At 36.5% G+C, this 22,901-nt stretch overlaps 3 protein-coding genes across 4 annotated transcripts; 1 reads left to right on the top strand and 2 right to left on the bottom strand.

Annotated features, from left to right (window-relative positions):
- The first annotated feature begins 8,175 nt into the window (after positions 1-8,175).
- LOC107812832 (GDP-L-galactose phosphorylase 1-like) lies at positions 8,176-11,169 on the top strand. The gene is given in 7 exon segments (NM_001325898.1): positions 8,176-8,299; positions 8,653-8,762; positions 8,893-8,952; positions 9,805-10,047; positions 10,136-10,321; positions 10,440-10,688; positions 10,831-11,169. Coding segments are annotated over 7 exon segments (1,311 nt in total).
- A 1,779-nt stretch (positions 11,170-12,948) lies between these two features.
- On the bottom strand, positions 12,949-20,153 carry LOC107812833 (lysine--tRNA ligase). Of its 2 annotated transcripts, none has more exons than XR_012704814.1 (16): positions 19,800-20,153; positions 19,260-19,431; positions 19,099-19,192; positions 18,380-18,465; positions 17,613-17,722; positions 17,482-17,544; positions 17,232-17,357; positions 16,849-17,131; positions 16,642-16,738; positions 16,406-16,562; positions 15,630-15,773; positions 15,470-15,538; positions 15,211-15,354; positions 14,564-14,619; positions 13,369-14,099; positions 12,949-13,162 (listed from the first exon to the last, which is right to left on the bottom strand). XR_012704814.1 is itself a non-coding variant. In XM_016638003.2 (16 exons), exons 1-16 carry the CDS (start codon positions 19,965-19,967, stop codon positions 13,125-13,127), a joined length of 1,884 nt encoding a protein of 627 aa, XP_016493489.2. In that variant the 5' UTR covers positions 19,968-20,153; the 3' UTR covers positions 12,949-13,124. The 2 variants fall into 2 exon arrangements, 1 of the variants encoding a protein (XP_016493489.2); XM_016638003.2 differs by having other exon boundaries at positions 13,369-13,445.
- A 2,046-nt stretch (positions 20,154-22,199) lies between these two features.
- On the bottom strand, positions 22,200-22,625 carry LOC107812831 (putative mitochondrial protein AtMg00240). The gene has a single exon (XM_016638001.2). It carries the CDS (start codon positions 22,623-22,625, stop codon positions 22,200-22,202), a length of 426 nt encoding a protein of 141 aa, XP_016493487.2.
- Positions 22,626-22,901: the final 276 nt, after the last annotated feature.

Raw genomic sequence — 22,901 nt, forward strand, 5'->3', positions numbered from 1 at the left:
TGGGATGCTTAATGTATATCATGAATTGTACACGACCAGACATAGCTTGTGCTATAAGTAAACTGAGTCGATATACGAGCAATCCAGGCCAATCTCATTGGATGGCAATGAAACGAGTTTTGGGATATTTAGAACATACCCAGAACTTTGAATTGCACTACAGTAATTTCCCTGCGGTGATTGAGGGATACTGTGATGCAAATTGGATCACCGGTTCAACTGATTCTAAGTCCACGAGTGGATATGTATTCACTATTGGTGGAGGAGCGGTATCTTGGAAGTCGTCCAAACAAACATGTATTGCCCGCTCTACAATGGAGGCTGAATTCATAGCCTTAGATAAAGCCGGTGAAGAAGCTGAATGGCTCCGGAATTTCTTGGAAGACATTCCATTTTGGCCCAAACCGTTGGCACCAATATGCATACATTGTGATAGTCAAGCGGCAATTGGAAGGGCTGGGAGCGTCATGTATAACGGTAAATCTCATCATATACGACGAAGACATAAAACCGTTAGGCAATTACTCTCTAGAGGAATTATCACAATTGACTATGTAAAGTCAAGTGATAATGTGTCGGATCCACTTACAAAAGGCCTAACTAGAGAGGTAGTTGAGAAATCATCAAGGGGAATGGGGCTATGGCCGAGAATAAGTCATTGTGGCGGTAACTCTACCTAGAAGACTGGAGATCCCAAGATCTAGGTTCAAAGAGATCAAACAAAGTCATTAATGACGGTTCAACATTGTCAAATAAAATTTTAGTCCATTCTCGTGATGAGACAATGTTCAGTACCAAGGATAAAGCATTAAGGCTTTTTAATAATTTCTAAATTTGATACGGGGTATATCAAATAGTGTATCTACAGGATGACACGTTTAGGAATCACCTATTTAAGTGTGAAGTGTGAGCCGCTTCAAGGAGAACTTTGTAAGGCCAGTTCTCTACGCACTTATGAAACCAGGCGGTGTTCATGGCTGAAACGAACACAACAATGAGAACCAAAGACGGTTAAGGGTTGATTGTGTGACTTATGGTTGTCTAGTTATACACCAAAGATCGACGGTTCAAAGATATCAAATCTACCGATTGACCGAGTATATCCGACATAAGTTTACTACGGAAAGTTCAAAGGGAAACCTACTTATCCAGATGCAATTAATCCTTGCTTGTAAATCACACAGTTTTTTCATGCATACTTCCGTGATATAGCCATTCCCCATTCATGTGGGGGATTGTTGAGGTTTTATTTTTTAAGATGTAATATTCTTAAAATGAGGGTGAATGGGAAATGGAGGAAAAATAAAATTTTGAGTAAAATTTTAAGTTTCCCCCTCTTAACAATGAGACATTGTCCCATATTGGAAGTAGAAGACATTTTTGGTGGGTATATATATAATTGCTCTTCTTGTAGCTCTTAAAGAGTTAAGAAGAAAGCAAGCCTCGCGCCGTCGTCGTCGTCGCTCGCTCGGCTCGGCTTCGGCTACGGCTACGGCTTCGGCTTCGGCTTCGGCTTCGGCCATGAAGTGCTTGCTCCACAAATATGAAGTGCTTGCTCCACAAATATGTAATGCTTGATCCACCATGAAGGGTGGACGTTTGGTCTTGCACTCCTTCTTGGCTGCTATATATATATGAGCAGCAAATGTTGAAGAAATACTCAACTCAACATACAATTCGCTCAACAAATTGGCTATACATTGCACTCCTTCCTCTCAGAACTTCCATACGTTTTTCTGAGTATATACTCCTTCGTTCTGCATTGTTTTTTAACTTCAAACAAAGCAACTGTAAGTGTGATTTGCTACCGAACTTTGTGTTCGCCGAAACACTGGGGTTTGAAGTACCGCTACACCAGTGTGTTATTCGTTCTATCCTGGGAGGAAATAATCCATTACCTTGGGTACTAGGAGGGGATTAAATTCCTTAAGGAAATACTGTGAATTCAGTGGGCTCGAATTTATTATTATTGTTTCATTACGTTAACTTATATTTTGCAAAATTAATATTTACAAATACAGCAATATTGACCGGGAATAACAATTATCACTCTCATCGTTACGCTAAAAAAATTGAATAAGTCACATATTAAGCAGTTGTTAGAATTTGATATGTTTTAGTATAACGTATTATTTAATATTTTTGGTCTTAATTGAAATTTCACGGAGTAGGTAGAGGGCACGATCAATAGAAAAAGATTTGATTCCCTGCACATATAAAATAATTATTAGAATTATATTAATTTGGAGTTAGCCCATCGATGAACATTAAGATCCAGCACGTGTTCGTGCGAAAACCTTATCTTCAATGTCGGGTGAATTTTTTATTCGTTGTTGGAAAAAAAAAATCTTTTATTTTATTTGAAAATTGTCACTTTATTGCAATAATTAGTTGTTTAATTGTTTATTGTTTATCAATATTTTTATAAAGTTTATCCAACAGAGGGTAACTTTTTGTAACTTTTTTTTTACCTAGTGACGTTTTGATTTGGCGTTGATTTGTTTGGAAAGAAATCATTTTGAAAATGTTACTGGAATATGTTCCATTCAAACAATAATCTGTGTGAATTAGGTTAGCTTTGGTAATGATTTATGACCAAACCAATTTAAAGGTTTCTTAGAATATATTTAAAAAGTATTTTAAAAGAAGACACCACCATTATGCTTTCAAAATTTTAAGACAAGCAAGAACATGAAAAATTATTATTAATTACATGAAGCTGAATGAAGTAGGAGACTGAGGAATAAATTAAGAAAAAAGATTCCACGCCTTTCTTTAACACCTACCAAAATATTTGTATAACAGAATTACCTTTTACTTAAAGAATACAAAAGAGGGTAGATGATCTAATCTCAAATTCTGATTAATTAAAGTCTAATAAACAAAATCTATAAAGTTAAGACTATATAGAAACTCAATAAATCTTCTTCTCGAACATTATTTTCGAAGATATTTTGTCCGTAAAATCAAACAGTATATATATATATATATATATATATATATATATATATATATATATATAGAATGAAATAAGGGCGTGCTGTTGGATAAATATTATTTCTAAGGAAGGTTTGAGCGAAATAAAGAGAATGAATATTATATTATGGCTGCATGTATATGTCATTGGTTGCATATCTATAGTATATCAAAGAATATTTTGTCATGCCTTATAAAAAATTATTAAAGCGGAAAAGTAGAGCAGGAAAATAATCTTGCCGATAATGAGTTTGTATACGGGTAAAAATCGAGCTCATGATACACTCTGGCCTCCAACAGGGTAAAACGAGCTCGAAATATGATTGCGAAGGATCGGAATCGAAGCAAGGGTCTCATCGAGTCAGAATCCGGGGGCCGATTGTCTGCGCTCGAGAATATCGGGGTCATGATTCGAGATCGATCCAAACACTGAGAGACTTCGGAGAACATTGTCGGGCAATCAAGCACGACCAACATAAGGATGTAATATCCGTGACCGGTCGAATATCATGGCGTGGATCTCGGCACGTATCGATCTCGGCACGTATCGATGTAGAACCGGCAATCAATTAAATAGAAGATTGTTTACCTTTTATAGAGTTGTACTTAGAGTAGGATTTCCCTACTATATAAAGGGGATCTGATAATTCATTAAACACATAATAACACGTATTCCAAGGCAATATATTATTATTTTCACTGTTATTCTAAGCTTTTTCTTTCATTCATCAATATCGCCCACCGTGAGCCCGAATCGAGAGTGAATATTTCAATAAAGCTGGAATCCTCCTCCTCACGTGGTTTGAATTTACTGTATTTCTATTTGTTCATTCTAACCCAATTTATCGTTTTGTATCAAATTAATCCGCGTATCCTTAAAATCACTTACAAACTTAATTGTTATCTGATTTTGAGAGTAAACAGTTTGGCGCCCACCGTGGGGCTAAGGATAATAGTGGCAATTTGATATAAATTTCTATAACACACCCTATTTCACACTTGTTCTTTGAAGTGTCTTTGATTTTAGGTCAACGTTTAAAATATCGAACTCCCAATCTAATATTTAAGTTTGTATTATTGAGCTCATTGTACTTTTACGTTACTTAGAGATGTTATATTTGGTCTTCCAATTATCTAGAAAAATATAAGCTTTATTTATTAAATATGTTACAAGACTCTCACATCTTAGATGGTAACCAATAAGTTAAATGGTTTTGGAGAAAGTAGTCATATTTTTTCCGAACCAAAATTATTTATTTTGCTTATTTTACAGAGAAAAAAGGAGAGCATTGGAGCAACGGTGAAGTTGTCTCCGTGTGATTTATAGGTCATTGGTTCGAGTCATGGAAGCAATCACTAATGCTTACATTGTGATAGACGGCCTACATCACACCTCTTGGGGTGCGACTCTTCCTCGAACCCTGTATGAACACGAGATTTCTTGTGCACCGGACTATTTTATTTTTTTTTTTGCATAAAAATATATTATTGCTCATTTGAAGCTATCAATTATGTGGAATTTATAACTAATTTACAGTAAAGTATTCAAAGTAAACAGGGACCGCATAATATAATGTGACAATATTGCTCTTTGCATCTCGCCATACTTGAGTGCAAATACACAGGACCACTAGTCCTCCAACTCTACCCATCAACAAACCACAACCACAATTGCCTAATGCTCCTTACCCACATGAAATTTGGGAAAATCGAAATTAGCCACAATACATTACAACTTTTTTTCATCAACAAATACATAATGACATATAAACTAAAAAGGGTTAGATGACCGGGCTAGCACTAAGATTGTCAATAAATATTTAAAAACTGATTAAATCTGACTAATCGTGTCGTACCGAATTGATTTTTAAGTTTCTTTTAATAAAATCGTAAGTTTTAGATAAATCTATAATCGTATCGATAATTAGGGTAAGTTTTTATTTTATGAAAATAAACCGAAGAAATACCGAACCGTACCGAATAAATTTACTTATGAAAAATATATTTATATATTAAGTTTAAAAATAATAAAGCATTAAATTTTTCCTTCGGTATTGGAATTATAAAAATGGTTACGAGCCAACAAGTAACTAAACTCAAAATTCTAATTCCAAACCTATTAAGCTACTCCTACTGAAATTAAATTATCCAGCATATTCACTAGCAAGCCACAAAGTATTCTAGTGATAATGAGTAGTAAACTATAATGTATTGAATATATTTTCTTTCGTATGATTTAGATTTATCTTTTTGAATATTTAATCTTCTATAGACTTTATTCTTAAGTCTCAACTTGGTTAATATCTTTCCACTCGTGTGATTTATATTTTTTTTATATGTTTGCTTAGTTTCTTTTACAATTCTATAAAATAGTTGATGGATCTATACTCTGACTATCTTTTATATTTTCTTAATTCATCACACTTTGAACAGTAAAAATACCTAGAGAGTTTTGCTAAGTCCTATAAAAGTACGTATATTATTGCATTCTACTTTTACTAATGACTTTTATATGACATTTAAAAAAATACCGAAAATTAACCGAACCGTACCAATACCGAAGAGAAGCCAACATGATTGAGACGATTTCGAAGAGTCTAATTTTGGTTATACATAATAAAATAACCGAAAAATTACTATAGTACAAATTTCATAAAATAACCGACCGAACCAGTCCGTTGACACCAACAAATAAATAACTTTGTAACAGTTTTCAAACAATTGCATTAATTGGCAAAGTTGCATCCAAAAAATTATCTAAATATCACATAAAAACTGAAAAAGTCAAGTTCACGAAAATTGTGAAAATTAGCTTTGGAAGATGAAACACGACTATGGGAATTCCAAGAACTTATTTATGAAAGAACATAAAGATCTTAAATACATGTGCCATAAAACGTTGTTTTTAAAATCCCACGATAGCAGTATTAGAAAGATAATTTAAGCGGGTGCGAGTAATTTTTGAATCATATTCACAGCAACCTCCAAATAGACCATCAATCTAGTAAATAAAAATATTACGAATTCATGTCGGGACGTTCGACTACGAAAACTATTCATTTGGTGAGGAGATTAGCGGAGCAATATAGAGAAAGGAAGAATGACTTGTATATGGTATTCATTGACCTTGAAAAGGCTTACGACAAAGTTTTGAGGGAGGTTCTATGGAGGTGTTTGGAGGTTAGCGACGTTCTGGTAGCGTACACTAGGGTGATTAAGGATATGTATAATAGTGCTAAGGCTAGGGTGAAGACTGTGGGAAGTGACTCGAAACACTTCCTAGTTGTGATGGGGCTACACCAAGGATCGATCCTTAGCCCATTTTTATTTGCCCTGGCGATGGACGTGCTGGCGCGGCACATCCAAGTGGAGGTGCCATGGTGCATGTTATTTATCGATGATATAGTGTTGATCGACGAGACGCGAGGCGAGGTTAACACACGATTGAGGGTTTGGAAACAGACCTTGGAATCTAAAGGTTTCAAGTTGAGCAGGACCAAAACAGAATACCTGGAGTGCAAATTCATTGACGGGATTCATGAAGCAGGCGTGGATGTGAAGCTTGATACTTAAGTTATCCCCAAGAGAGGTAGTTTCCAGTATCTCGAGTCTATTATCGAAGGTAATTGGGAGATCGATGAGGATGTCACGCATCGTATTAGAGGGAGATGGATGAAATGGAGGCTGACATCCGGTGTTCTAAGTGATAAGAATGTGCCGCCAAGAATTAAGGGTAAATTTTACAAAGTGGTGGTTCGGCCAACTATGCTGTATGAGGCTGAGTGTTGACCAGTCAAAACTCCCATGTGTGGAAGATGAAAGTAGCAGAGATGGGGATGTTTAGATGGATGATTGGGTTTGCCAGAAGAGATAAGATTAAGAATGAAGTTATTCGGGACAAAATGAGAGTGACCTCTGTGGAAGACAAGATGGGGGGCCGAGGTTGGGATGGCTCGGACATGTTAAGTGCTCATGTTAGGAGGTGTGAGAGGTTGGCCATGGCAGGTTTGAGAAGCGGTCGAGGTAGGCCAAAAAAGTACTAGGGAGAGGTGATTAGACAGGATATGACGCTGCTTCACCGACATGACCCTTGATAAAAGGGTGTGGATATCGAAAATTAGGGTAGAAGGTTAGTAAATAGTTGAAAGTCTTTCCTTTTTTTCACTAGTAGTACTAGTAGCACTCATGTCCCTGTATATTTTTAGATCTATATTACTTTATGTTATTTAATTCGCTTCAATTATCGTATTTCCATGTTGTTACTATTTGGTACTCTACTTATTTGTTTCCCTCTTTTTCTTCTCCTTCTCCTTCTCCTTCTCCTTCTCCCTCTTCGTCTTCTTGCTCTTTTTCTTCTCACCTTTTCTGAATCGATGGTCTATTGGAAATAGTATCTCTACATTTACTATATAAAGTTAAGATATGCATACGCACTATTCCGTAAAAAAAAATACTAGTTTTGTTGTTGTGGTTATTATACTTGTAATCAAGTGACAAACATTTTATTTTCCATACTTTATTCACAGATCTTACTAACACAATACATGACGGTAATACGTTGTCGCCTACTTCCCAAACCCCGACTGAGCCTTTGGGTCCACGCCTCCAATTATATTTTGGTCCACACAGTAGCACTTGGACCCTCTTCTCCGTACCCCATTGGCAAACCCACAACCACAATTACCTAATCCTTATTTTTATATAAATACACATATCTCCCTTCCCCTTTTTCCTTGTCATCATCACACAGCAATTACCAATTCCATTCCTCCATAGAAGAAACCAATCCATCTCTTTGAAATCAAGTTAGAAGAATCTTTTCTCTTTGGTTGATAGTTTAGAGAGAGGGTAAAGCCCAGGTAAACAAGTTGTAGACATCACGGCTATACACAAAGCAAACCGCCGACCATTCTTACATGTTCGTTCAGTACGACGTAAGGGTTGTGTAACTGCCACCAATCCTGCGCCGCACGGCGGACGTGGCGCTTTGCCCTCTGAAGGCGGTAGTCCTTCCGACCTCCTCTTCCTTGCCGGCGGTGGTTCTCTCATTTCTTCTACCTGCTAGATTTAGTTATTTATATACCTTACATAGATAATTCCTTCCAGTAAATTACTAATTGTTTTGCACATTAGCAATTATTAAGGTTGTTCTTGTACCTAGTATTTTTACCTTGAAAAATCGAAGCAAAAAAACCAAACATGATGCTCAAGATTAAGAGGGTTCCTACACTTGTTTCCAACTTCCAAAAAGAAGAGGCTGAAGAAACTCTTGCTCGTGGTGCTGGCTGTGGCCGCAATTGCCTCCGAAACTGCTGCCTTCCAGGTAACTTTTTTTTTAACTGTCTGTCTTAATTTGCTCTTTTCCGTTCTTTTTTAAAAAAATAAAAAAATTATTTTGCATAATATTAGCCTGAGATGAGTTTAAATGGAGTAATATAGTCAAATTGATTAACTTTTCAGTTAAATCAGAGTAGATTACTGTAAAGTTAAATTTTTAACTACTCAAATGGTGAAAATTTTACTGTTTTAGTGTTGGTTAAAGTTTTACTTAGTGTGAATCTAGGGAAGCAAAAAGTGCCAAACATTTTGGAACAGATAATTGAGGCTATTTGTAATTGGGTTTAATCTGTAGCTGATTTAGCAGAATATTGATTTTGTTATTTGGATTGTGAAAAGGGTCAAAGCTGCCGCTGTATGCTTCCAAGAATTTGAAAAAGGGCAAGTCTGTTGCCGATGAAACCAAGGAACCTCCTGTTGACTTCTTGGAATCCCTCCTTCTTGGGGAAGTAAGTCTGAACTTTTAATTGGTTACTTAGTATTTTATGTAGTTTTTCTTTTATTATTTTAAATATCAAATTTTAGATGAATATTTTGATTTTAGCTCTGAACTTGATGTCAATTTTTGATTATATGTAGTGGGAGGATCGTCAGCAGAAAGGTCTCTTTCGCTATGATGTCACTGCTTGCGAAACCAAGGTCTTTACTCTTTTCCCTTTTACCATTTTGTCTTTTGCTTACTGTGTAACTGATAAGTTGTTTTTCAATTTTAGTTGATGCCTACACGTTTTACTTTAGTAGTTTCCAGTTAGATAGACTTGATTTTGAAATATATATATTTTTTTAAATTATTCTATAGATAATGACAGGAGTGGAAAGGGAAACTTTAATATGGTAGAAAATCATGTAGTTCTGGAAAGGTTGTATCATGTCTTTTGAAGGTTAACGGTTAAACATGGTCAATGATATTATGAGCTGCAAATGCATAATACCTTTTTGTTCCAACAATTCTCGGGTTTATAGACTATATGTATATCCCGGGTCGTTTGGTACATGGACTAATTTATCCCACCTGGGAAATGGTATAAAATAATCCTTAGGTTGATGGGATAAGGTGGGATAAGATTGGGATATCCAGTATGAAGTCTGGGCTTAAATTTATACCATGTTTGATTGATGGTATAAATTTATCCTATACTAACCAAACGAAGTATAAATTTAATCTCACAACTTATCCCATCTTATCCCGCGTACCAAACGACCCCTATATGTATAAGGTTAAGGAAGAAGTAGTCATTTATGTCTTACTTAACATGTTGCGGTAAAGTGTTGATACAAATGATATGCTCTTGAATTTTCAAAACCCAGAATGAAGTGAATGAAAACTAGACTGGCTTTTTGTATAGGTGCATGGAAGTATGTGCTGTGATATAGTAGTACATAGCTCTTATCATGTTTTTACTTCAGAGTCTTGCTGGTTTTGATTAATGTGATGTGAGGATACTTTTTATGTGAATCTGCCTAAATTTAATTGAAAATAAATTGGTATAGGTGATTCCTGGAGAACATGGTTTCATTGCTCAATTGAATGAAGGAAGGCACCTCAAGAAGAGGCCAACTGAGTTCCGCGTTGATAAGGTGCTGCAGCCTTTTGATGGAAGCAAGTTCAACTTCACTAAAGTTGGTCAGGAGGAGTTGCTCTTTCAGTTTGAAGCAAGCGAGGACAATGAAGTCCAATTCTTTCCAAATGCGCCCATTGATGCTGAGAAATCTCCAAGTGTCGTTGCCATTAATGTATGTTCTTTGCTAGTTTTTGTACTGGAACCCTTTTTGGTAAGTGGAATATCTGATTAATGAGTATATTGGTGTTTAATGCAAACAGGTCAGTCCCATTGAGTACGGACACGTGCTTTTGATCCCTAAGGTCCTTGAATGCCTTCCCCAGAGGATCGACAGGGACAGCTTATTGCTTGCACTGCACATGGCTGCCGAAGCAGCTAACCCATACTTCCGATTGGGTTATAACAGCTTGGGTGCATTTGCCACCATCAACCATCTTCACTTTCAGGTTCTTGTCTACAACGCTTTCTATAATGACATGGTTTTAGAATTTTCACTTCCATTTGTTTCCACTTTGGGCTTGATAAAGAAGAGGAATTCAACTTCATTGTTGTTGCTCTATACAGGCTTATTACTTGGCTGTGCCATTCCCCATTGAGAAGGCCCCCACTCGGAAGATTACTTTTGCTGATGCTGGGGTGAAGATATCTGAGATGCTGAATTATCCAGTTCGAGGACTTGTCTTTGAGGGTGGAAATACTTTGGAGGATTTGGCAAATGTTGTCTCTGGTTCCTGCGTTTGCCTGCAAGAGAATAACATACCCTACAATGTTCTAATCGCTGATTCGGCAAAAAGGATATTCCTTCTCCCACAGGTATAACGCCCAACTCTTCTAACCACATTGACTCATTTGAGACCTATTAACATTGCTAACTACTTGGTTGTTTGTTTTATTCTTTCCCGGGCTTTTACCAATCGTCGTTCTAACATCTATGTATTTTGGTGGATTGAAACAGTGCTATGCAGAGAAACAGGCTCTAGGGGAGGTTAGTTCTGAACTGCTTGACACTCAAGTCAATCCTGCAGTTTGGGAGATTAGTGGACACATGGTCTTGAAGAGGAAGGAGGATTACGAGGGTGCAACCGAGGCAAATGCCTGGAGGCTTCTCGCTGAGGTCTCCCTTTCTGAAGCGAGGTTCCAAGAAGTGACGGCTCTCATCTTTGAAGCCATTGATTGCAGTGTTGAAGAGAATAAGAATGTTACTGAAGGTTCTCCTGAGAAGCCGGATGTCGCACCTCAGCCTATGGAGGAAATTGATGCTCTCAACACCCATGCTACCATGGTTCCCGTCTAGGGTTTTCATGGTCCAGCTGTGGTGTTTGTCCTGTTGTTACTATTTCAACTATATGAACATTGAGGGAATTTCTATCTATGGCTGCCCTTGTGAAATATCCCTAAATAAGGCTAGCCATGTTCTATGTATTGATGAAGTTGGTTGGTTCCTCTGTGAATTGAACCTTTGTCTATTATTGCTTCATGTAATGTGGAGTTGGTCAGTGTCTTGTGTGAATTGACCTTGGGTATTATGTTTGCTGTCTGTTATTTAAGACAATATATATTTGCTAATGGAAGTTAGAGTTTCCCTATTTATTGTCAAGCTTTCTGCTTTTGGTGTATACTTGCTTCCACTTGATTGATTTTGTATTTGAGCAGGAAGTACAATTATCACTCTTATTAGCACTTTCCTATGTATGCTTTCTGATGAATTTGAGATTATCTTAGCGAAAATCGCCAAGGAAATTATGCTTTAATACTAATCGCATTTTATGGAATTAGATTTTTTTAATTAATCAACCTCATCCTGTCCAGAGAACCCCTGAACTTTGAAATGAGACACATTTCAGTCCCTTTTTGTTTCAAGCGGAACATAAATCCACCACCTCTGAACTTAGCATTGTACACCATCTTTTGCTTATCCAGTCCCATTTCTTACCATTTATCATTCATTTTACCAAATGTAGATCAGACACATACAAAACTAAACCTTCCAGGTCAAATCTAACTCAGAAAAGAATTTTTAACGTATTCTACATTTTTTTATTTTTCTAAAATGGTAGTATCTAAACCAAATTCGGCACAGATTGATTAATCCATAGGATACCTACAATCTTCCCCTACCACAGCTCAAATGGTAGTATTTCGAGTGAGGCTTGGACAAACGAGAAGAAATCATCTAACTGTTAGTGCCTCTTGTGATTTGACCCTAGGCCCCGTGGTCCATTCTAGCTCCATTTGCTGTTAAACTATGATCTTGGGTGCTCCAATGTGTTTGCTGTTTAATGAGGTTGATGAACTCAAGTTTTCTGCTGATAACAATCATGGTCCATCTCAGAGAATTAGGAGTTAATATAATTACATGGTTATAGGGAGAATACAAAACAAAAACTGCAGGCGCCAACCTGACCATATAATCATTCAATTTCCTTTACAAAGCTTTTCCAGGATAAAGCTTTGTCACTTTTTTTAATCATTTTGTTGAGCAATTATTCTTATGTAATACTATCCTATTTTGCCAAATTACGACTCATTTGTAAACATGTTAAGGTTCCACATGTAAAGAAAGAGCACCTAAATCAAAATCTTCATTGCTAGAGCACTATCACACCATTGCCAGAGCAAATTTTAGACCAATGGGCTAATGAAAAGTGAACCACCTATACAAAAATCCATGACCAAACCTAAGACCACTTGTCTGAAGTTACTTGGAAGGTTTGAAACAAGTTGACTTGGATTTGGTCTGAAGTTGAAGAATTAACAACCTATAAAAAAAATCTATGATCAAACCTATGAGTTAGAGCACTATTACAAGACTCCAAACCGAGAGCCAAAAGAAATTACGAATAGCGACCACATCAAAAGACCTGGATGAGTTTTAAATTTTTTTCTTGGTATCTTATTACCTATTACAACTCTTTCTAGAAACTTTGATGTTTTATCCATATCATTATGGTTATAAACTTCAAAAACATTAACAGAATTAAGAACAAAAACAGGATAGCTTCACTTTCTGAGTCTTGTGTGAGTGTTGTGTGTTAATATATAATAATAGAAAGCATGGAGACATCTAAAAGGATTTGATGAATATAATCATCTCCATTGCCCGTTGGTATATGACCAAAGTTTCCAATACTAACAAATTAAGGCTAGCATTTGCCATACAATTGACAATTACCATAAATCAAAGCGTCAAAAAGACTGCAAAAAGTACTCCAGGAGCAGCAGGAACTCAACGTCAAATATTTATGATCTTCACTTCACTGTGAGCTGCGAGACCTGCTTTTCCACATCTGTACCAATGCATGAGCACGTTAGTAGGTAGTTCTCTCCAGAAGACACACACTTATGCATGCCAAAAGCTGAAGTGAGAACATGAAAAGCAAGTCATATCTACATGCAGAGGCAAAACTGAAAATGCTCACAGGCTTCCCCAGCCTTGACGGTTGAAGGAAAAAAAAAAGGCAGGCATATCTACCAGTGTACCAGATTTATCTACCTTGTGTTGTAGGCCCACCCTGAGGTTTTGCTTGTCCGTCGTGAGGCTTGGCAGATTCCTCCTGAGGCTTTTTATTGCTGGGATGGAGAAAAGAAAACTCAATAAAGTGTGAATGTAATAAATAGTTGAATGGAAAAGCACATGAGATCTGTCTTAAAAATGCAATAAGCCTCCTTATGGAACATTTCATTCTTGCAGTAGATATCTCTTTTCAGACAGTCGAATGATGACATTATATTCTTTTCCACAAAGGCGCAACACAGACTTTAAAAAACCTGTTAAAACCGTAATTACTTTCCACCAAGACTACAAAGTATACAGCAAGTTAACTTAGACTAATCTTGAAAACGTAACCCCTTCAGAACACCACCTATTTCTCCACTATAATACAGGGAAATAAAGATTTTGGCAGCTTGAACCTTGCCGCAGACAAAAGCTTGATATTTTGATATGGATAAAGGGGCAGGCCCATTATCCACTGAGTTCTGAACCATTTGCCGCGGGCCCTCCTCCGGCTTTTCTCGATTATCAGGAAAAAGAAGAGGTGCTTATAGCTTTACTTTCAAAGCTCCCATTTCATGCCAAGCAAGCATCAAACCACAGTTCAAGCCATTGTCCAATTTATAAAAGACGTAAGAATTCCCCCACAAATCCCTTGCCACTTAACAATGCAATATCATGTAACTCGCTCTTTTAAGGATATATCATCAAGCTGCTTTTGTTGTGCTAGTCTGACAATTCCAACAAATAAAGATTCAACTTCACAAACATAATGTAATGAAAAACATTTATCTATGAGAACTTTTATATTTGTTTCACTGGCAGCCAACCCTTGCTCAAGCATAAGTTCATAACAGAAATTTATAAGCAAATTTTTCTTGTTTCCTACAGCTAAGCAGAGACCACGATTTAGCACCACCCAAGAACAACTTCGTGAATTGTTTTTGAAAAGATTCCTCAAAAAGTAGGTCACCCAAAGCCACTGCTTGGTCAATATTCGTTAACATGGATATTATTTACTATTCTATGATATTGTTGTCCAGCGCAGCTTTCATGCGCCTCGACAATTCCACATGGGAAGTAACTCTACCTACCAAGACGAAAGATATTTAATTGATCTATCAGTTTACTAGGTTTAATATCACACTAATGCCAGCAAATATCATTCAAAGGACAGAATGGAGGAAATATTTACCTTTCCTTGGAAGGTGGCTCATCCTGTGGTTTCATGGCTGGAAAGAGTAGAACTTCCTGTTGAACAAATTATAACAAGGGAAAGAAAAAAAAGATTTCAGTATCTAATTTAAATGATAGGAAACACTAGCTTTCTCAAAACGAAGTGACAATAAAAGGAGAGTGAGTGAAAATGCAAAGACAACACTAAGCTGGTAAATGACCAACCCTACCCTAGTGGCCTCTTCTCCGAACGCCCTCCTCTCCATCCATTCAGAAATGGAAGTTAAACAGAACATCAAAGGAATTAATTGGGAACTGAATGGCCATTTCATCCTAGTAAAAATAAAATGCATGTGCATTCTAACTAAAACCCAAAACCTAGATCATGAGGTGAGAATTGTCTGAAATTGTATAACGAGTCAATCCATTTTCTAAAACAATGTCAGATATTGTAACCTCCCCAGATGCCTAGAGTCTGGCTCTGATACCATGTCAAAGAAAATATACATTGGGCTTAACTCAGTCTCGTGAGGCGAGGATTGTCTAAGACCTAATAGGAAACAACAGCCCATTCCCTCAGCCAAAGTGAATACTCTAACATTCCGAGATAGATTGGAACTAAGTGGTCATTTCTTACTAACAAAGAAAACAAGTGAAGGCACAAACCTTGATGTTTTGTGAATCTGTTAACAACATCGCAAGTCGGTCAATACCCAATCCCCAACCACCAGTAGGAGGTAATCCATATTCAAGAGCTGTACAAAAGTTCTCATCCAGTGCCATAGCTTCATCGTCACCTGATTGTCGGTCCTGAATTGACATTAATCATGCTAAAATAAGTAGTGGCGCATAATAGAAAGACACAACAAGATGAACACAACACAAACACCACAACCAAATCAGGATGCACACTTCCCACGGATACCTTGAGTTGATCAGCAAAACGCTGGCGTTGGACAACAGGGTCATTCAATTCAGTGTATGCATTGCAAAGCTGTCAAGTTATTTAACAGAGAAGAAGAAGCACATTACAGTTTGTATTGGGAGTGCTAAAAACAGTTTGAAAAACTTGACAGAATACATACTTCATGCTTGTTAATGAACAATTCAAAACGTTCTGTCAGGCCTGGTTTAGATCTGTGCCACTTTGCCAAAGGACTCATTATCTCGGGATGGTTGATGATAAAAGTAGGGTTAACACATGTCTCCTCCAGAAAGTGCCCTACAAGCTGAATTTACAAAAAAGATGAAGGAGAATTATTAGCAATGCTATAAAGCTTCTTAGGTGAAAAAACTGGTAATAAATAGCAGCAATAGTGTCAAAAGAATGGGAACACTGACTCTCATAAATACATGTTTTCTGAAGTATCACCAATAAATGTACAACAGGAAATAACTTTAAACATTTCTGGAGATGATATGAAAAAAGGCAAACATACAGCAAAATGATTCACATATTACTCAAAGTTACATGCAAAAAAGTAGACATACAGCAAATTGATTCACAACCAATTTAACAATGAGGCTCCAACTAGGGATATCATATTTAACAATTCACGAAAATCTCTATTGCCAATAACGCATATTACAGGATAAATGCCACAGATATTGCAGGATATTACACTAAGATAGCACTAAAATGCTAGCAATCCTTTTCATCTCTATTTATTTCTTCTAACATATGATAGAGAGAACAGAAGTGGATGTCCTCGTCCATTAGAACCCCTTTCCTTTATTCATCTGAAGACAAAGCCCCGAAACTGAAAAAGGTTCCACACTATTGCACTAGACGTATTATAAGACAAGTTTCTAGATTACATCTGTAAGAATTGGCTACCAGAAAAGATAAGGAAATAAATACTTTATCAAGTAATCTAGCTGTTGTTTGAGGTGGAGGACATTTGATCTCAAGCTTTGCACAAGCATCTATGAGATATTTGTTAGCTTCAGTACTTGAGAGATCCTTGGGTATATTCAAGTTTGCGGCCTTCTCCAATTCCTCTACCATATCAATCCGTCTGCAAAAGCAAACAGCATAAGCATCTTGGTGCATTGAAAACAGAAAGCAGAACACGACATAACAGAAGACTTCCAAACCTGAAGGGAGGAGTGAAGTCAATCTCAATGGGGTCGTTCTCCAGCCCCTTTGCATGATACTTGATTATATAGCCACCTGTAAGTTCCTTCACCATCCCTGTTCATGTATAGTTAGTAAAATAAACTATAACAGAATAAATAAAACGAAAGACTAAATATACATAGGCTTCCACTGCAATATTTGGATCCCAGATTTTTGGTACTGACCACTAAGCATTTTTTCAGTTAGATCCATCAAGTCATTGTAATCCGCATATGCCATATAAAACTCGCAAGTGGTGAATTCAGGATTGTGTGTCAAGTCAATTCCCTCATTTCTGAATTGTTTCCCAATCTCATAGACACGATCCAATCCACCAACAACCAGCTCTTTAAGATATAGTTCAGGAGCAATACGCATGAAAAGCCTCATATTCAAATCATTGTGGTGGGTCACAAATGGGCGTGCAGCTGCTCCACCAGCAATCATGTTCATCATGGGGGTCTCTACCTGTTACAAATAGGATTTGTATTTTAACTAATTTTATTCAAGCTAAGCTCATAATCTCAAATGAAAAAAGGCAAAGTAAAACAACTTCATAAACACTGACCTCTAAGAAGTCACGATTATCAAGAAAGCTTCGAATATAAGTTATGATCTTTGCTCGGGTCTTAAATATGTACCGAATCTCTAAGTTCAGCATCAAATCCAAATAACGCTGTCTATATCGTGTTTCCTGGACGTAAAGAATAAATGAACCACAACACATCAGAGGCATAAAATCTTTTAAAAGGAAATAGGAAGAAAGCAAGGCAATTGACAAAAGAAACTTTATGAAGAAAATAAGAGGCATAAGATACCTGATCTTTCAAAACATATGTATCTGGATTTCGGCCACTTCCCGGGACCCATGCTTCAATTTTCTGCAGTACAATCAGATATCGTTCAATTAAACTGGTCTTAGACACAATGCAAAAAATACTTAGCTGACCTTAGTTGTATCCGTCTGGGCACCTTTCTGCCGTGGCATCATATGAAGACAATGAGATAACACTTTGAATGATTTGGGAAAAATACTCAGCTCTCCCCTTTTACTCTTTCCTGATGAATGAGGTAAGAAGAATTAGAAGGATATGTTACCAAAACAAAACATCAGTATTATCATCTTCTGCAGCATGGGATCTTTGCATAAACTACACCATGTCAAGAAAGATATTCACCTAGCAATTGTGGTGCAGACAATAGTATTCGAAGTGAGAAACTATAGCAACCCAGAATCCTAAACGCACGTAAACGCAAGAAAATGTTTTATATTTAACATTAATGCTGAAATGATATCCATTTATAGCTTTTTAATAGTCCTTTGAGTTCTTAAAAGAAGAAACTGTGTACAACTAAGTTATTCTAGTTATTGTTGGCCTATGACTGAAGTACAGCCGTGGAGTCAGAGTAAAGCAATACAGGATGCCACCATAATGACTTTTCTAAGATTCAGCGATTGCATGATAAGTTAACACCTTTTGTTTTCAGTACCTTTCCCCTACATTGATCTATGGTGCTTAAGCACGTGAAGGAGAAGTTAACACCTTTTGTTTTCAGTACCTTTCCCCTACATTGATCTATGGTGCTTAAGCACGTGAAGGAGTGATATTGAGATCAACTTTTCTCTTCCAACGAAACTTGTTTTTCTAACACCAAGACCAAAACTATCACAGAGAACATCTGCCATAAACTAAGAAGATCTAAAGAATCCCAAACCTGGACACCCAGTGATTCCGACAATATCTCCACGTTTCACACCAGAATGAAATTTAATAAAGTCGTCGTCCTCCAATTCAGAATCCCTGCACATACATCAAGACATAATACTTCTCAGCGATAAAAAGTAACTTGATCACTTAAGCAATTCAACAAACACAAGGGTCTTGAGACCAAAATTTCACAACAATGCACTGAAACTGTTGCTGATGCCACTGATTTCAGCCATGAAGTTTCAAACATGTTATAATCACATTTACAAAATTTTGGTTTATGCATTTCCTAGAGCTATAACCTATGGTACAAAAAGAAAAGGATAACAAAGATTAAATACCTCCCTTTGGCTCCAGCAGACTACTACTCCCAAAAGGCACCTACTAGGGTGTCTTGGCCATTTACAGCGTTCGTGTTATAGATTCAAAGAAATATAAAGAACAATTATGATGCCCCGAAGTTATGAGTAGACAACAGATGCTGTAATTTTTCTAGGATGATTAAAGGAGATTTATATAAAGAAGGAGGAATATCTCCCCATAATACTGACTGACCAATAGACAGCATACAATAGTGTACCACGAAGTCCTTTAATGATGATGAAGAAGAAAGTATTCATCTGAAATATATTGTATGTAGAACTGAGCACAATGGAAGCCCATTCACCTATTCCTGGCATAAATTAAACCCAGAAAACAGTAAAATGATAAGAGTAATATAACCACCTTGCACTTGCCATAACTTGAACTTTGGCACCTCCACCATGTAAATCATAGAAAAGCAGCTTTGCAGAAGAGGCACGTTTATTCATTATCCTTCCTGCACAAAAAAACACAATTATAGATGCAGGCTTTTTTTTAAATAAGCAAATTGCTGTAATATTTACCAGCCAACGACACTTCATCAGCGGAATGAGCTCCACTTTCTAAAACTCCATATTTCTTCACATAATCAGGGATAGACAACAATTCCAATTCGACTTCGAATTTGTGTGGGTAAGGATTCTCCCCTGTTGCCTTCTCAGCCTCGAGTGCTTTCAGCCTATTTTCAAAGTATTGCTGCAAACCAAACCCACAATAAATTAATTTCAAGAATCTGGGATGTGCTTTATTGGGAAATAATTTTCTCGGAAATGTCATTTTTTAAACTGTTTTGCTCACTTTAAATTATGAAAATATCCCAAAAGAAAAAACTTGACAAATATCCCACCTCTTACTCTTTAACAATCTAACACTTCAAACACTATTGTCCACTTTTAATACTGGAAAAATATCACGAAAAAATCCCTGTATCCTTATCATTCTTATAAACTAACAAACATTACCTATTTTTATCCCAAAAAAAAATCTAAAACATTTTTTTCTGAAAATAAAATACTGCATAACCAAAAACCAAAAAGTTAATAGAAAAGGGGAAATGGAGTCACCGTTGGATCCATGTCCTCATCACCGGCTGCAGCATGCTTTTGAGACTGAGTGCTTGGCTTGTTTTCAGATTTCCCCTTGTTTTCAGATTTCCCCTTGTTTTCAGACTTCCCCTTCTTTTCAGACTTCCCCTTGTTTTCAGATTTCGCCTTGTTTTCTGGGTTCTCCATTTTGACTCCGACGAGAAGAATAAAACCCTAGTTGACGGCGCCGGAGCAGACGAATTGTGTGCTGAAGTATAGGGTAACTGTGAATAAAGAGAGTGTTGAGCCGAAACAGAGTACGTTAAATGGGGATATGGTTTTATGGAGGCTAGGGTTTAAACGATTGGTACTTGAGCAGCACGTCTTTTTAATAAATTAAAAATTAAATTATTCTTACACTAATAAAATATGTTGACGACAAAAATTAACGGTCTCGGGTAACAACGTACAAAAATTAACGGTAAAAATTTACAATTCAGGAAACCGTTTCGAGATAAAATTTTAAACGCTATATAATTCTTTATAGAAGTCTTATTTGGAAGGGACGTTGGTGTATCTACAATGATTTTTATGTTTAAGTCTACTAGTCTTGAGGTACCGTGTGTCAATCAATATATAAATTTTAAAAATTACGTAAATATTATTAAATAATGTGTTTTTTGTTATTGAACAAGTATTAGAGAAAAAAAATGTAAGTTCCTAAAATAACGAAGGTTAATCTCACTAAATAAAGAAATTCTCCACATAAGTTTTTATATGCTCTTATTATGATTTATGAGGCGTGAAATATCTTATGAAAATTATTGTTCTCTTTGTTACCAAATACTATAAGCAAATAACACAAAAGATACCTTTACCACAATTATTCAAAGATAACAAAGCAACTTGAACAATTTGAATCTTTTGGTATTTTAGAAATTTGTGAGTGATGAGGTAGAACTCCCATCTTTCTTTCTCATAGAAAATTACTAATAAATAACAATAAAAGTTTTAACTAACTAATGTTGAATTACAAAAATATATAATACTATATTAAAAAATATAGGGAATTGTCATTTATTGGAATGAATATACAAAGAAAGAAAAATGATAACGACACTTCTTTTGAATACATTTTATCTTATGTCACACCCTTAATTAATGCTTCAACTTAACATGTTTAGCAATCTAATTTTTAATACTATATTATTAATGGATTTTGCTCTATTTTCTTATTTCTTTCACGACTGATGCTTACATAATGATTTTGAAAATTATTGAATTGATTTTTTTTTGCTAATTTATTAATTCAAGGACTTAATTATTTGTTGAGATTTCATGCTTTTAAGATAGTATAGAAGATTCTCTATATTTCGTCAATCAACTCTTATTAGTCCCTTATACTTGAGTAGGTAAATCTGCAAAACTAGTGTAAATTTTGTTGTTCGTTGAATTTAAGCTCAAAGCTACTAACTTGTCTATTACTTGATTTGTTTCCTTGTAGCAATGTTTCAAGATAGAGCCACTTTGGTTCAACATACTCTTCAGCTTCCGCACTTCATTCTTGATTTTCCATTGGATATGATTATAACCATTAATGTTGTCTCCTAGTAGCTTGGAGTCATTATGTGCTCTATGTGTTGAAATTCACTATCGAGACACCATGAGATCCCATATCAAAGGGCTACTGCTTCTCCTAGTTACTAGTACTCACTCCCAATGCAGTGAGTAGGTTGCAATTAGGTAGCTTTTGTTGTCTCTAAATGTTAGCTTGAATTTTGTACAAGCTATGGAAGATTCAAAGAGATAGGAACCCTAGATGAAAGAGAGAAGAAGAGAGAGACGAAGATGAGAGAATGAGTCGGTCCATTCTATTTTGACCAATCTGCCTTAATAATTGTTTGTGTGGGTCTGTATATACGTGTTAGTTGAATTGAAAGATAAAAAAAATATTGACAACCTAAGATACAAAGAATACAAGTAAATTGGGTTGCCTCTCTTAATGGGTCTGCTGCTTTCCTTTATCAGCTTGGGTCGGAGACACATCTGGGTTAACACACACACACACCTGAAGGGTGAGAATACATCAAGCTTGCAGAGAATCCCATGATGTAGAGGACCAGAAAGAGCCTTAGTCATAGTATCAGCCAATTGTTATGCGCCGGAGACAAACTGCAAAGAAATCAACCCAGAGTTTAGACAAGTGCGCATATAATGACAATCAATTTCAATGTGCTTCGTGCATTCATGTAAGACTGGATTTATAGCAATGTAGGGAGTTGCCTGACTGTCATAAAATATGGGAACAGGGCTGGATATAGGCAGACCAAGACCACCCAGGAGCCTAGTTAATCAAGTGACTTCAGCTGTAACTTTGTGAAAAGCCCTATACTCAGCTTCTGCTGAAGACAGAGATATAGTGGGTTATTTCTTGCTCTTTCAATAAACAAGGCTGCCACCAAGGGTAATGTAATATCCAGTCACTGACTTGCGAGAGATGGAGCAAGCTGCCCAATCAAAATCAGAATAGGCTTGCAAAGAGAAATCAGAAGAATTGGAGATGAGGATACCCTGGGCAGGGTCATTCATCAGATATCCGAGCACATGTATAGCAGCTAGCATGTGAGGCACTTGTGGCTTTTGAAGAAATTGACTTGAATATTGCATTGAGAATGAAATATCAGGCCTGGTGTATTGGAGGAAATTGAGCTTCCCAATTAATCTTCTATACAAGCTAGGGTCAGAAACATGAGCACACATATCTAATACAAGCTTGACAGAGGGATCCAAAGGAGTCATCACAGGGGAGAAGTGTTGGCAATTAAATTCAGATAGAAGATCAGTGGTGAACTTGTGTTGGCACATGATATATCCTTGAGAATGTAGGAAGATCTCCAAACCCAGGAAGTAGTGGACTATCCCCAAGTCCTTAATTTTAAACTATGCATCTAAAAGGGACTTTAAGGACGCCATCTCCACAATATCATTACCAGCTAGTAAGATATCATCAACATACATAGACAATACTACTTGAGTGCCTGAAGAAGACTTAGTGAATAGGGAGTAGTCATTCATACTAGCAATGTAACCTTTTGAATGTAGAGTTTCAGGCAGTTTTGAAAACCGCTGTCTGGAGGCCTG

Source organism: Nicotiana tabacum, chromosome 22 (assembly GCF_000715075.1).
Source record: "Nicotiana tabacum cultivar K326 chromosome 22, ASM71507v2, whole genome shotgun sequence".
NCBI classification, from domain to species: Eukaryota; Viridiplantae; Streptophyta; class Magnoliopsida; order Solanales; family Solanaceae; genus Nicotiana; species Nicotiana tabacum.

Excerpts from the sequence above, each read along its gene's own strand:
- LOC107812833 (XM_016638003.2), bottom strand. The coding sequence starts at position 19,967 with ATGGAGAACCCAGAAAACAAGGCGAAATCTGAAAACAAGGGGAAGTCT. Across the intron at positions 18,466-19,098 it reads CAAGTTATGGCAAGTGCAAG|GGATTCTGAATTGGAGGACG; the intron begins GTGGTTATATTA and ends ATGTATGTGCAG. Across the intron at positions 17,545-17,612 it reads CCCAGACGGATACAACTAAG|AAAATTGAAGCATGGGTCCC; the intron begins GTCAGCTAAGTA and ends ATTGTACTGCAG.
- LOC107812831 (XM_016638001.2), bottom strand. The coding sequence starts at position 22,625 with ATGTGCCAACACAAGTTCACCACTGATCTTCTATCTGAATTTAATTGC.